Below are 13,496 nucleotides of genomic sequence, written 5' to 3'. Positions count from 1 at the left end.
ATGCTGATAATGATACTAGAGCGGAAATGTCGAGAATAAAGTGGAAATGTTGAGAATCAAATCAAACTAAAACAGGAATGAAGTTGGAGTTTGCAGCGACTGACAGCCATGTTCTCTACAAAGCCTGAATACAGGTGACCTCACTGTGAATCTCGATTTCAGCGATAATCTACACATTTTGTAGACGCAGTCATACATGCTCACTCCAGTAGTTTAATTAATTAAAATCATCTTTTGAAAGTGAAAGAATTTGTAAAACCTGAGTCCGGATCAACGCGAAGCCAGTGAAGATCTTCCGTCAGTTTGTCTTGTTCCTTCTGCTCCCGCTAAACAGGAAGAGAAAAAAATGAATCAGGAAGTGACGGATCAGTCTCAAGTGGTTTTGATGAGTCATGTTAATGTTGTGCAGCGTCAGCGTGACATGTTTGTGGAGATATTTGATATTTACCAGTTTTTTCAGCACTTCAAAGACGGCATTATTAATTCCATGTTCGTGCCTCTCATACAGTTCCTCTGTGATGTTTGTACATTCTGCCAGAAAGATTTCATGTTAGAGCACAAACGAGTAAAGGTTTAGTATTTGTCTGTGTTTGTTAATCCCCAAGTTCCCACCCAAACTAAAACGTCAAAGTACACGTTAAATATATTGTATTATTTGTGTTATGCTCAGTAGCTTTCCCAGGCTAAATGAAAGGCTCTTCTCACCCAAGGATGAGGGTCTTTGGTTGGCCCTGGTCTTCCAGCATATTTTCATGAGCTCCATCAGTCCTCTCAGCTCCTCCTGGTCTGCAGCCCGGATGCTGAGCTCTTCCAGCGATGGTCGATGTCCCCTGAGGATCTGGGATATCACAACGCTGGTTGGTGCATCTAGAGCAGGGGGGAGATTATAAAAACAGGTTGTGATGACTGTGTCCTGTTGAGATTAGATGAAATGTTTTAAGAGTCGACACTTTAAAGGGACTCTTACCTTTGTTGCATTTGAGAATTACAGCACATTCAAATCATCCCGCCTTCCTCCAATGCCCCACCCCCTCGTTCCCATCCGCGGTGTTTTTTCTTTTGTTTTTCCCCCTGGGAGCGGCTGTTTCAGTACGCCGTGGACCACTTTGGTCTGCCATCGTCAGTCGCTACGGTCGATTCGGTCGCTACTCGCTACTGTCTGCCGTGGAATCAAAACAAACCCTCTAGTTGAGGACGCGCCTTGATGACGCGGGCCCGAATGCGCCACTAGAAGCAGACGGGCTTCCTGTGTGTTTCCATGCAGCAAACAGACAGGTCTGTCGGCCAATAAGGTCCTTCGGTCCGAAGAATTTTATTGGTTGAAGTTTTCACTAAATATTATGAGAGTGAAATAATTGTTTGTTTTTACTCCTGGTGGGTCTGTCTTGCATTTTAGAGTGTCATTACCTTATTAATACCAATTTAACCTTATCCACAAAAAGTGTAAAAATGCAACAAAGGTAAGAGTCCCCTTTAATGTAGAAATGTAATTTGATAAATTTAGAATTAAAAAAAAGTCTAATTTAATTATTGTATTAAAGCTGCCTTGACCAAATATTAACAATAGAATAAACACGGCTAATAGACCAGATGACAAAATCTGCATTTTAGTTCATCCTGATATAGGATCATTTTTTCACTCTAAACTTTGGCACTCCCTTGTGGAAGAATAGAAAGTGTGTAATAATTAAGAAACTTGATTTTTCTACAAATGATGAATTTTGAAAGATGTAAAGATTTAAAACCCCAATTAAATAAATTTGGTCTAATCAATTTGGTTTGTTCAAATAGTTGTTAATTTCATGAGTATGTGTATTGAATTTTGAATAAAATTAGACTGAAAATAGCAGCCCGTCCTCACAAATGCTTATTTTTTCTTTAAATGTAATTTTACAGATTAATCATCAAAACTGCTGCTGATAATTCTTCTGCCTCGGTCGAATCACCAACTAATAATTCCAGCTCTGATAAGATCAGTGTAACATTAACTGGACCATTTTTCTTTAGATCATTTCCTCCTCCTTTGAGATCAGATTCTGCTAAAGATCCAAACTGTTCAGGCACGACTGTTGTTTTTCAGAACTACAAGTGGTGGGCGTGGTTCACCCACGTGAAATCCTGTCGTCCTGGCAGCATGTGGCTCAATGACACACGCAGAGAATACAAAGGATGAGAGAGAAGCTATGAAAGAGCAAATCCTCACTTACATGAATACGGTTGTTTCCCTGTGGCGATGGACCACAGCAGGATACCATAGCTGAAGAGAAGTAGAATGAATCAATCGTCAATTGTTTTCTGAACATTAGACCATGAAAACATTTAAGTAATAACACTAATTAAAACCTGAATATGAGCATAAAACGTCTCCCATAAAGTTACACAACAAATTAAACAGTTACTCAAGCCTGGTTCTCGTACCTGTAGATATCAAAGGCTTGTGAAGGTTGGTAATTTGATGTAAAAGCCTCCGGTGGCATGTATCTGACCGTCCCTCCCCCGTCTTCTTTATTCCTCTCGGAAAACAGAGCCTTATTCGGAAAAGGCTTACAAAGCCCAAAACCTGTGAGCTGGAGAAGAAGCAGTGAGGGACACAAGCAGCATTGGGACGATAACAGATGCAAATTCCAGCATATAAATTATTGTGCAGAAAATTAAACGTAGTAGATGTTTCTGGAGGTTCAGGAGCTGCCTTCACTACAAACGTTGGGTTTTTCATCTTTGTAGCACTTTTATTTTCACAAGAAACCTAAACAACACACTAGAAGAACTGAACTAAACACGTCTCCAGTGAGGCCTGAAGTTTGTCAAACTCTTTCACAACCTTTTCAGTAATAAACATACATTGTCTCGCTCATATCATTAAGTCTCCATAAAAAAACCTGCCATAAAAACAAAAAAAGTGAGCCTCGCACTCACCTTGGCATTGAGATACGAGTCCAGCAGCACGTTGTTGGGCTTCAGGTCCAGGTGGAGGATGGGAGTGGGGAGGCTGTGGAGGAAGTTTATCCCCAGAGCCACCTGGTGAGCCAGCCTGAAGACCAGCGGTAACGGTGGAACTCCGTCTAAAGTTTTCTGTTCACAAAATGTGAGGAATAAAGACAGCTGGGTTCAGCCTCTGATAACGAATCCACAGGATTTCGCAAAACTTCGGTTTAGGCGTATTTGCGTAATCCTGCTGAAAAGAAAAAGCAACAAACAGACACAGGTGAAAACATAACGTGACAAATGGAAGTAAACGCTGGGATCGTCCTGCAGAGCAAGATTCATCCTCATGGAACCATCACAAGTCCATGTGGAGATGATTCACCAGGTAACAGTGAACTCACGTGATGATCTGACTTAGTAGGACTCGTCCTCTGAACATTTGGACCAAGTATCATTATGATAGTTTCTACTGAGCCACACACACACTGACATGACTGAAGGAGTGTGTTACCTGTAGAGAGTCCAGAGATCCTTTCTCCATGTACTTCATGACCAGACCCAGCTGGGCTGAGGGTCCAGAGTCCTGGGGTCGACCCCTGAAGACACCGAGGACCTGCATAACATACTCACTGCTTTCTTGACGCATCATGTCGACCTCCCGCCACAAAGATGAACTGGTCCTGTGTGTGTATGTGTGTCACGTCAGTAAATCTCACTTATTTTCACTTGCAGAAGACAGAAAATCTTCTGTAGCTACTCACCCGTCATAGTAATGAAACAGCTTAATGGCCACGTCTAGGCACCACCCCTGATGCCTGGCTTTGAAGATTTCTCCATATAACCCGGAGCCGATCAAATCCCAGCTTGTGAGGTCGGAGTCTTCAATCAACACTGGATCTGGCAGAGCCATGTTCACTGGAGGAGGAACTCCTTCTGGGTCCATTGTCATTCTGTAGAATATGTTGGAAGGGAGGCAACACCGAGGGAAGCAATTCATTTAAATCATTTCCACTCTTCACCCTGAACGTCTGGGTTCGATTAAAACCAAAGTTTATCTCCAATATGGAAACTTTATAAATGTCGCTGCTCACCAGCATTTTGGGGATTTGACCAGTTTATTCCAAATGAGGATGTGAAATTTCTCAATCACTATTAACAATCAAATTTGCTGAATGACAGTTGACATGTAAATGGCAGATGGAATGCATTCAAGTAGCTATTTACTTGTCCTATCGACCAATCTTCACATTCACACACAATACGGCACTTGAGGCAGTTTATTGTTGAGGTTCTTGCAGACTGGACGAGTGCTTGAAATACTTCTTGAACCAGTGAAATTATCAAATCCTGTTAATCCTGATAGTCATACGTGCTCACTGCAAGAGTTTTGAATTATTCTTATAAGCTTGACTTTGATCTCGAAAAATTGTTCTATTCTTTACTTTTTCGATTCTGATCTTGTTTTTTTTTTATGTCTGTTCCCAACTGTTTGGGAACAGGTTCGATTATAACTCGACCGTGTTTTTGCGCCTGATGGTGCCGGCGCTGCCACCGGGGATATCGGCTGACTACAGCTCGTTAAAAACCACATGATCGGACTCGGCTCCTGTTTTTCTGCTGACAGGGCAAAAGAGAGGTGTATGGAATCTATGGAAGCCCATTTCCGCCACTGTGATGAAGAAAATAAAAATCTCATAATTATGAGTTATTATCTCATAATAATGAGATACAGATTTTTATTTTCTTCATCACAGTGGCAGAAAGGGGCTTCCATAGAGGTGTGAGGCGTTTCTGTCTGGTGAAACATTTTCAAAACAAAAGAAGCAGAATATATTCCCCAGAAATACCAAAACCTAATTTTAAAAGCCTGCATGTCACCGGATCTGAATCGTGTTCAGAAGTGAACCTCCTCACCTGTTCTTCCTCCTTCGTAGAAGTGGGGATGGGGGGTTGACAGGAGAGGGCACTGCTGGGTGTCGCCTCGGCTCCTTGTTGATGTACAGGGTGTTGTTGTTGCCGCAGTGGAAGTGAAAACAACAAACGAACCAAATGGGTTCAAAGTAGAGAAGAGATAAGACAAAAACTGTGATCAGGCTTTAAAAGCACAGTTGAAAATGTCTAATACCGATCCAAATATATTAGTATTTAATCCACATTTCTGTAATTCTTCCTGGATATTCAAATATTTCTCACAAATATAATGATCTTTATAATTATACAAGTTTTGCGTAGTATTGTACTGAATAAAGTGTGTGAAAGCACGATATAGAAGACGTAGGGTCACTTCTCTACTGTGATTGGTTATTCATTCTCTGATGCATGTGATTAAGGATAAATGTGAGTTCTTAAGTTTGGAGACATTATGGTCATTTCTTAAATCTACCTGGAACGGTTGAGGGGGTTTCTTAGCTGCACTGGCCTGAGGTGACCTCGTGGTGAAATGAGGCGCCGGAGATTCACCGATGGGATGAACGGAGGAAGCTTTGGGTTTATGGTCGTAAACTAAAGTTCCCACTCCAGCTCCAACGCCAACTTCCTGTTTACATTTGACCCTTTGATTTGAGATCATCTTGGGGGCCACTTCCTGCAACAGAAGGAAGTAAACGTTCCGTTTGTGAGTTGTTTACGATGAATCACTCAACCATTAAACTGTAAAACGACCAGTTGCATATTTTAATAGATTGGTTTCCTACTGAGAAATATACATGCTCATCCCTGAAAGAGACGTTTGCTTCCGATAATCAAAACTCAGCCGACGCTTTATATTGTTTTTCACCTGAACGGGCGGAGGTCCCGTCTTCACATTATCCTGATTGTTCGCCGCTTCCACTCTGGGAGGGCCTGGAAGGAAAAGATGGATTCAATGACACAAAATGAAACCTGTGTTGTCTGCTCACAGTTCTCTGGTTTCACAGACTTGATCAAACTTTGTTTAACTACTAACAAATAACCTGAACTTGTTCCAATTACCTCAGGGACAGCATTAGATGCATTTAAAGGCTGCTGTTGAGAGGTTTATAATAACAATATGAATATTGATCATAATTTTGATCAAACTCAAAGGAAGAGATTCATTATCTTCTGCAGTTGGATGAGAACATTGAGTTTCCTCTGCACATGTGAAGCTAAAGCCAGCAGCTGGGTTCTGCTCAAAGTGTTTCATCCAACTCTAGTTTCAGAAAAGTGGATAAAAAATCATCTTTTGAAAGTGAAAGAATTTGTAAAACCTTTGGCCGGGGTGACGCGAAGCCACTGAAGATCCTCCGTCAGTTTGTCTCGTTCCTTCTGCTCCTGCAAAACAGGAATTGACGGATCAGTCTCAAGTGGTTTTGATGAGTCATGTTAATGTTGTGCAGCGTCAGCGTGACACGTTTGTGGAGATATTTGATATTTACCAGTTTCTTCAGCACTTCATGGACGGCATCAATTATTCCACGTTTCTGCGTCTCATACAGTTTCTCTGTGATCTTTGTACAATCTGCCAGAAAGATTTCATGTTAGAGCACAAACGAGTAAAGGTTTAGTGTTTGTCTGTGTTTGTTAATCCCCAAGTTCCCACCCAAACTAAAACGTGAAAGTGCATGTTAAATATAATGATTTATTTGTATTATGCTCAGTAGCTTTCCCAGGCTAAATGAAAGGCTCTTCTCACCCAAGGATGAGGGTCTTTGGGTGGGACTGGTCTCCCAGCATTTTTCCATGAGCTCCATCAGTCCCCTCAGCTCTGCCTGGTCTGCAGCCCGGATGCTGAGCTCGTCCAGCGATGGTCGTTGTCCCCTGGGGATCTGGAACATCACAACGCTGGGAGTTGCATCTAGAGCAGGGGGGAGATTATAAAAACAGGTTGTGATGACTGTGTCCTGTTGAGATTAGATGAAATGTTTTAAGACATTTAATGTAGAAATGTAATTTGATCAAGTTTAGAATAAAAAAATAATCTAATTTAATCCTTGTATTAAAGCTGAATTTACCAAATATTAACAACAGAATAAACGCGCCTGATATGATAGACCAGATGCAAAATCTGCATTTTAGTTCATCCTAATATAGGATAATTTTTGTACTCTAAACTTTAGCACCCCCTTGTGGTAGAAAAGAAAGTGTAACAATTAAAACACTTTGAAGTTTTTCTACAAATGATGAATTATGAAAGATGTAAAGATTTAAACCCCCCAATTAAAAAGATGTGGTCTAATTAGTTTAATTTGTTCAATTAGTAGTTAATATCAAGAATATATGTGTATTGAATTTTGAATAAAATAAGACTGAAAATAGCAGCACGTCCTCACAAATGTTTTTTTCTTTCTTTAAATGGAATTTAACAGATAAATCATCATCAAAACAGCTGCCGTTGATTATTTTTCTGTAGGTCGAATCTCCAACTAATAATTACAGCTCTGATTAGATCACACACGTGAAATCCTGCCGTCCTGGCAGCATGTGGCTTAATGACACACGCAGAGAATACAAAGGATGAGAGAGAAGCTATGAAAGAGCAACTCATCACTTACATGGATACGGTTGTTCCCCTGTGGCGATGGACCACAGCAGGATACCATAGCTGGAACAAAGAGAAGGCTAAAGACCACGATCACCACACATAACACGTCTTCTTAAAGTTACACAACAAATAAAACAGTTACTCAAGCCTGGTTCTCGTACCTGTAGATATCAAAGGCTCGTGAAGGTTTGTAATTTATGTCAAAAGCCTCCGGTGGCATGTAGTTGATCGTCCCTCCCCCGTCTACTTTATCCGTCTTGGAAACCTGAGCCTGAGTCTGACTAGGCTTAGAAAGGCCAAAATCTGTGAGCTGGAGAAGAAGGAGCAGTGAGGGACACAATTAGCATTGGGACAATAACAGATGCAAATTCCAGCATATAAATTATTCTGCAGAAAAGTAAACATAGTAGATATTTCTGGAGGTTCAGGAGCTGCCTTTACTACAAACTTTGGGTTTTTCATCTTTGTAGAACTTTTATATTCACAAGAAACCTAAACAACACACTAGAAGAACTGAAACAACTAAACGTGTCTCCAGTGAGGCCTGATGTTTGTCAAACTCTTTCACAACCTTTTCAGTAAAAAACATTTGCTCATATCTTTAAGTCTCCATAAAAAACCTGCCATAACAATATCAAATGAACCTTGCACTCACCTTGACATTGAGATCTGAGTCCAGCAGCACGTTGCTGGGCTTCAGGTCCAGGTGGAGGAGGGGAGTGGAGAGGCTGTGGAGGAAGTTTATCCCCAGAGCCACCTGGTGAGCCAGCCTGAAGACCAGCGGTAACGGTGGAACTCCGCCTAAAGTTTTCTGTTCACAAAATGTATAAAGACAACTGGGTTCAGCCTCTGATAACAATGAGTCAGCAGGATTAAGCAAAACTTCCATTGAGGCGTATTTGCGTAATCCTGCTGAAAAGAAAAAACAACAAACAGACACAGGTGAAAACATAACGTGACAAATGGAAGAAAACGCTGGGATCGTCCTGCAGAGCAAGATTCATCCTCATGGAACCATCACAAGTCCATGTGGAGATGATTCACCAGGTAACAGTGAACTCACATGATAATCTGACTTAGTAGGACTCGTCCTCTGAACATTTTTACCAAATATCATGACAATCCAACATGGGGAAGACATTTTCCCAAAAGAACAAATGTCGACACACACACACTGACATGACTGAAGGAGTGTGTTACCTGTAGGGATTCCAGAGTTCCTTTCTCCATGTACTTCATGACCAGACCCAGCTGGGCTGAGGGTCCAGAGTTCGGTGGTCGACCATTGAAGACGCCGAGGACCTGCATAACATACTCGCTGCTTCCCAGAAGCATCATTTGGACCTCCTGCTGCAAAGCTTGGATCCTTTTTTCGTGTGTCTGTCTGTGTGTGTGTGCAACGTCAGTAAATCTCACTTATTTTCACTTGCAGACAACAGAAAATCTTCTGTAGCTACTCACCCGCCATCGTTATGAAGCAGCTTAATGGCCACATCATAGCACCACCCCTTATGCTTGGCTTTGTAGATTTCTCCAAACCCCCCGGCGCCGATCCTTTCCCAGCCCGTGAGGACGGAGTCCTCGATCACTGGAGGAGGAACTCCTTCAAGGTCCATTGTAATTCTATAGAATATATTGGAGGGGAGGAAACACCGAGGGAAGCAGGTCATTAGATAATTTCCACTCTTCACCCTGAACATCTGGGTTCGATTAAAACCAGATTTTATCTCCAGTAAGGAAACTGTATAAATGTCGCTGCTCACCAGCGTTTGGGGGATTGGACCAGTTTATTCCACATGAGGACGTGAAACTTCTCAATCACGATGTTGGGACAGTGTTTCTGTGAAACTAAAGAACTTCTCTTCGGCCTATACGTGTAGTCAAAAGCCTGAAAACAAGCATGGTCCCTTTATTCAGGAGAACTACGAGGAAGCCAAGGAACTCAGACTCCCAGAATGCCGTATGTACTTTGTTCCGGACATCTTCACACAGAGGTGTGAAAAGCCACAAGGCTCACCTCCTATTGGTCACTCTGGCCCCATGACCTGTGAGGTCACCGGGCCGATATAAGGCCAAGTCTCCCCCAATTCTTTCTCGTTCCACCAACCTTCCAAGGAGGAGGCGGTCAGCTTCTCTTTTGTTTTGATACCCAAATTTATTGAATGCCTAAAGGCACACCATTCTATGGTATCACTTTTTAAGCATTATTGTACAACAACTATTAACAATCATTTTTGCTGCATCACAGTTGACATGTAAATGGTAGTTGGAATCTTTCAAGTAGCTCTTTTCTTGTCCTATCGACCAATCTTCACATTCACACACAATACAGCACTTGAGGCAGTTTATTGTTCAGGTTCTTGCAGATCATGTGACACAAACATATATGTATTTCTTTATTGGATCTTTCTCAATAACTTGATTCTCTCTGTTTATAAAAGGAAAAGAACTTAGTTATCTAGAAGAGGCCCATGGAAACTTCATCGAGCTGTGAACCACAATCTAAAACCTAAGAACCGCAGAGAACAGGAAATCCTTAAGTTCAAGACCCGGAACCAGAAAATATTGGGCACTTTTTCGTTGATGATTGATCTAAATAACTAAACGTAATATATGTCGTTTAGAATCTCTGTTAATAATCATTTCTTTAACTGGTCTGCATCTGTGTTTTTTTCCTGTTCCCAAAGGAAAAATATCTCTAGGAAATATCTATCTAAATATCTAAAATATCTTTATCCTCTAGGAGCAGAGTCTGAGGGCTGTTTTTTTTCTCTCCTCACTCCCCTCATGTTATGCTGTAATCTTCTGTAACTGATCTGGAATTTCATTGCCTCTGTACCTGTACTCTGTGCATATGACAATAAATTGACCTTGACCTTGGTCTCCCCCCCCCCCAAATCTGTCATATTCTCTTTCTGTCAGTTAATTTCAGGAAGTAAATAAATCAAGTCACAGTTTATGGTGTCATGGTGAAAAACATAATTTCTCCTGTTTGTTCCGACTCTTGAATCAACATCGGGGGGGAAGAAAGAATGAAATGACCTTGAGGTTCTTCTTCTGAGGCCCGTTTCTAAACGTTGTGTTTCTGCAAGCGGCTGCATTCACACGCACACTCACAGACTTCACAGGAAACCACATGTTGTTCAGGCTAGTTGGTGGAATGAATACCAGTAACTCCTGTTCAACCACTTGAAGCGTTCACAAATACTTTCAGTTGCTTTATTGAATGTTAATTACATTTCATTTATATAATTAATAATTAAAATTAAAATATAAAAATATTAAAATATAATTATAATAATTTATACATTAATATTATATAACATCACAGACGAGGCTACCTGGCTTAAGTCCACGCCTCGACAATAAAGCTTTTTACACATTTGGTTTAAAACGTTAAAGAAACAAGAATTTTTAAATCTGAACCTTTGATTAAACAGCAGATTCACATCGCTTGTGATAATGAGTCAAGTAAGAAACACAACATTAGAGATGGAAACTACCTCACAGTTTGATTTCCTGATCAAATCAAAGCCCCAGACACTCATGACACTGATAAGAATATGAATATGATTTGTTAAGAACAGGGAAAGCACTCACCCTCGTTATGAAAACACTCCTGCTCGCCCAGTGACTCTCTCTCTCTCTCAGCAGCAGCTACATGTGAACAGATTAAAGCAGAAGTGAGAGAGAGCGACACAGAGGTGTGTGTGCGTGTGTGTGTGTGTGTGTGGTCGCCGTGGTGACAACAGCATTTTTCTTCTTTGATTTTCTGATTTCTCTCTCTCTCTCTCTCTCTGCATATCTATATGTCTATCTGTGTCATCTATCTGTCTGACTTTCTGTCTCTCTCTCTCTCTCTCTCCCTCTCTCTCTCTATCTCTCTCTCTCTCTCTCTCTCTCACACACAATCTATCTATCTGTCTCTATATGTATCTCTCTCTCTGTCTGTCTGTCCGTCTGTCTGTCTGTCTGTCTGTCTGTCTGTCTGTCTGTCTGTCTGTCTGTCTGTCTGTCTGTCTGTCTGTCTGTCTGTCTGTCTGTCTGTCTGTCTGTCTGTCTGTCTGTCTGTCTGTCTGTCTGTCTGTCTGTCTGTCTGTCTGTCTGTCTGTCTGTCTGTCTCTCTCTCTCTCTCTCTCTCTCTCTCTCTCTCTCTCTCTCTCTCTCTCTCTCATGAAGTTTAATATTTCGCCAGCAGGGGTCAGAGTTTGTAATGACTGACAGTGGATTTAATTACATGTGATAATTGACAGTAAACGTGTGCAGCACTACTGTAGTGCTCACTTTATTAGGTACAGCTTCACCAGTGCGACCCCATGCAACTGTTGTGCTCCACAGTTCAACTAAAGTAAGAAACCAGCAGGACGTCATAAAGCTGAGGGTCGTTCTTCTCTGTGATTTGTGGACAATAGAAACAACAGAGCATTGACAGACAGGAAGTGGAGGTCACACGTCTCTTCCTGTTCGAGAGACAAACTCACTCCTCGTCTACCAGGAGACTTTCAAATCATGACATAGCTTTAAATAGATATTATTATATTATATATGATATTTATTTCTCTTTTTATCTACAAGGTGATTTCAGCATCTCTCCCATGCTGTAAATATGTGTTACTGATGTGTGTGACGTGTTTCAGACATTATGTCTTTAAGTCTGTGTCACTGAGTCAAACACAGAGAGACAGAAACCCGCGTCAGTCACAATTTTGTTTGTATTTCACCCTTCGGTCTGGCCCATGTCCAATCTGGGAACATGGAGGAGGCAGGTGTGGTATATTCAGCTCGAATTTATCATTTTTGCATGTGTTTCAATAATGACAGGTTTACCGCTTTGGGGCCCTTGTTCCTGGACTCTCAGAATTCCTAAGTATTATTCCATATGTTACACGTTAAGTTTTCTCCCTCGGAGAATGCTCTTAGACCGATTCATAGAAAGGTCTGCATCCCTGTGACGTCATTTTATCTCAAGTATTTGGCGTAAACATCTTCCCTATAAGAAGCCTTGTCTGGCAACGGCGAGGCAGACCTCTGCAGTGGCTGGGAACGTCTCTGGGTATACTATGGTACCCGTCCTGAGCTGTGACTTCTGTGTAATAGATCTTTTTATGCAAGCAAGAACGGTGTCCGCGGAGATTCCTTAATCATCACCTTCAACGTCACTGCTAAAAATATACAACAAACTTGGCGTCATGAACTCCGGGCGTGCTGTGTTCTGCGACAACTAACACAGAGGACTTCACACACAGTGAGCATTTCTCACGAGGCTGTTGTCTGCTTGATCACACCGTAAAGATCCAGTTTTTTGTGGACGAGTCATGTTGTGTTGATGTTTGAAGTGAAGCGCACAACGCAAAAAGGGGGGAGTATTGTAGAAATAATGAAAAAGTGAAGGAAAGAAATAAGGTAAAGGTGAGCTTAATAACATTGTGCAAGATCAACGGAGATTGGGCCCTCAACTTCTTAACGGTAAGACATGTGTATATTAGTCACTGTGTTACAGTTGGCTTTGGCATAGTCAGGAATTGAGTTAAAAAGAAAAATTGGGATAAACCTGGATCCAGGGAATTTGAATAAATCAATATAAACAGTCGTAAGGGACAGAGTAATGAGAGGAAAATAGGATTAAAAAGATGAACATGGAATGAGCCCCTGAATTTGTATATTAAAGCCCTCAGGGAGGAGCTGTTAGTTGTGCCGTGGTGTTGAATGGACAAAATAATACTTTTCCTTCACAAGCTTCACTATTTCCATGTTTGACAGGAGGAGCAGCAGGAGGTGTCCTACCCCGGGGTCCTTCACTGCGTCTTCTGTGGAGCCAGAGGGCTGTTCATGGACTGCTCAAAAGCACCTCAGCACACATTCTGGTGGGTGGGGTGTGTTCCTACCCTTTTTATTTACTTACTGTGACTAGTGGGAGTGCTGGTAGTGGTTCATGAACTATCCTGCCACCAGCCACCAGGGGTCGATGAAATGATTTGGTCCTCATGTCCTCCTTTTTATTTTGACTCTTTTCTATACTGTTGGGGGGAGAGCCCTGAGTGCTGACCATCAAACAATGACTTGTAAATAC

At 41.6% G+C, this 13,496-nt stretch overlaps 2 protein-coding genes across 2 annotated transcripts; both read right to left on the bottom strand.

Annotated features, from left to right (window-relative positions):
* Nucleotides 1–227: 227 nt before the first annotated feature.
* LOC132996255 (receptor-interacting serine/threonine-protein kinase 3-like) lies at nucleotides 228–3,868 on the bottom strand. The gene is made up of 8 exons (XM_061066599.1): nucleotides 3,687–3,868; nucleotides 3,437–3,605; nucleotides 2,917–3,072; nucleotides 2,419–2,567; nucleotides 2,208–2,257; nucleotides 706–867; nucleotides 449–531; nucleotides 228–326 (listed from the first exon to the last, which is right to left on the bottom strand). Exons 1-8 carry the CDS (start codon nucleotides 3,866–3,868, stop codon nucleotides 228–230), a joined length of 1,050 nt encoding a protein of 349 aa, XP_060922582.1.
* Nucleotides 3,869–4,154: 286 nt separating this feature from the next.
* Nucleotides 4,155–11,095, bottom strand: LOC132996254 (receptor-interacting serine/threonine-protein kinase 3-like). The gene is made up of 12 exons (XM_061066598.1): nucleotides 11,027–11,095; nucleotides 8,888–9,049; nucleotides 8,627–8,792; nucleotides 8,082–8,237; nucleotides 7,588–7,736; nucleotides 7,437–7,486; nucleotides 6,578–6,739; nucleotides 6,321–6,403; nucleotides 6,153–6,216; nucleotides 5,702–5,766; nucleotides 5,309–5,509; nucleotides 4,155–4,166 (listed from the first exon to the last, which is right to left on the bottom strand). Exons 2-12 carry the CDS (start codon nucleotides 9,040–9,042, stop codon nucleotides 4,155–4,157), a joined length of 1,263 nt encoding a protein of 420 aa, XP_060922581.1. The 5' UTR covers nucleotides 9,043–9,049; nucleotides 11,027–11,095.
* Between the last annotated feature and the right edge of the window lie 2,401 nt (nucleotides 11,096–13,496).

This window comes from Limanda limanda, chromosome 22, assembly GCF_963576545.1.
Source record: "Limanda limanda chromosome 22, fLimLim1.1, whole genome shotgun sequence".
NCBI lineage: Eukaryota > Metazoa > Chordata > Actinopteri > Pleuronectiformes > Pleuronectidae > Limanda > Limanda limanda.
The sequence above is the reverse complement of the archived record's forward strand: the minus strand, read 5'-3'. Positions and strand labels throughout refer to the sequence as shown.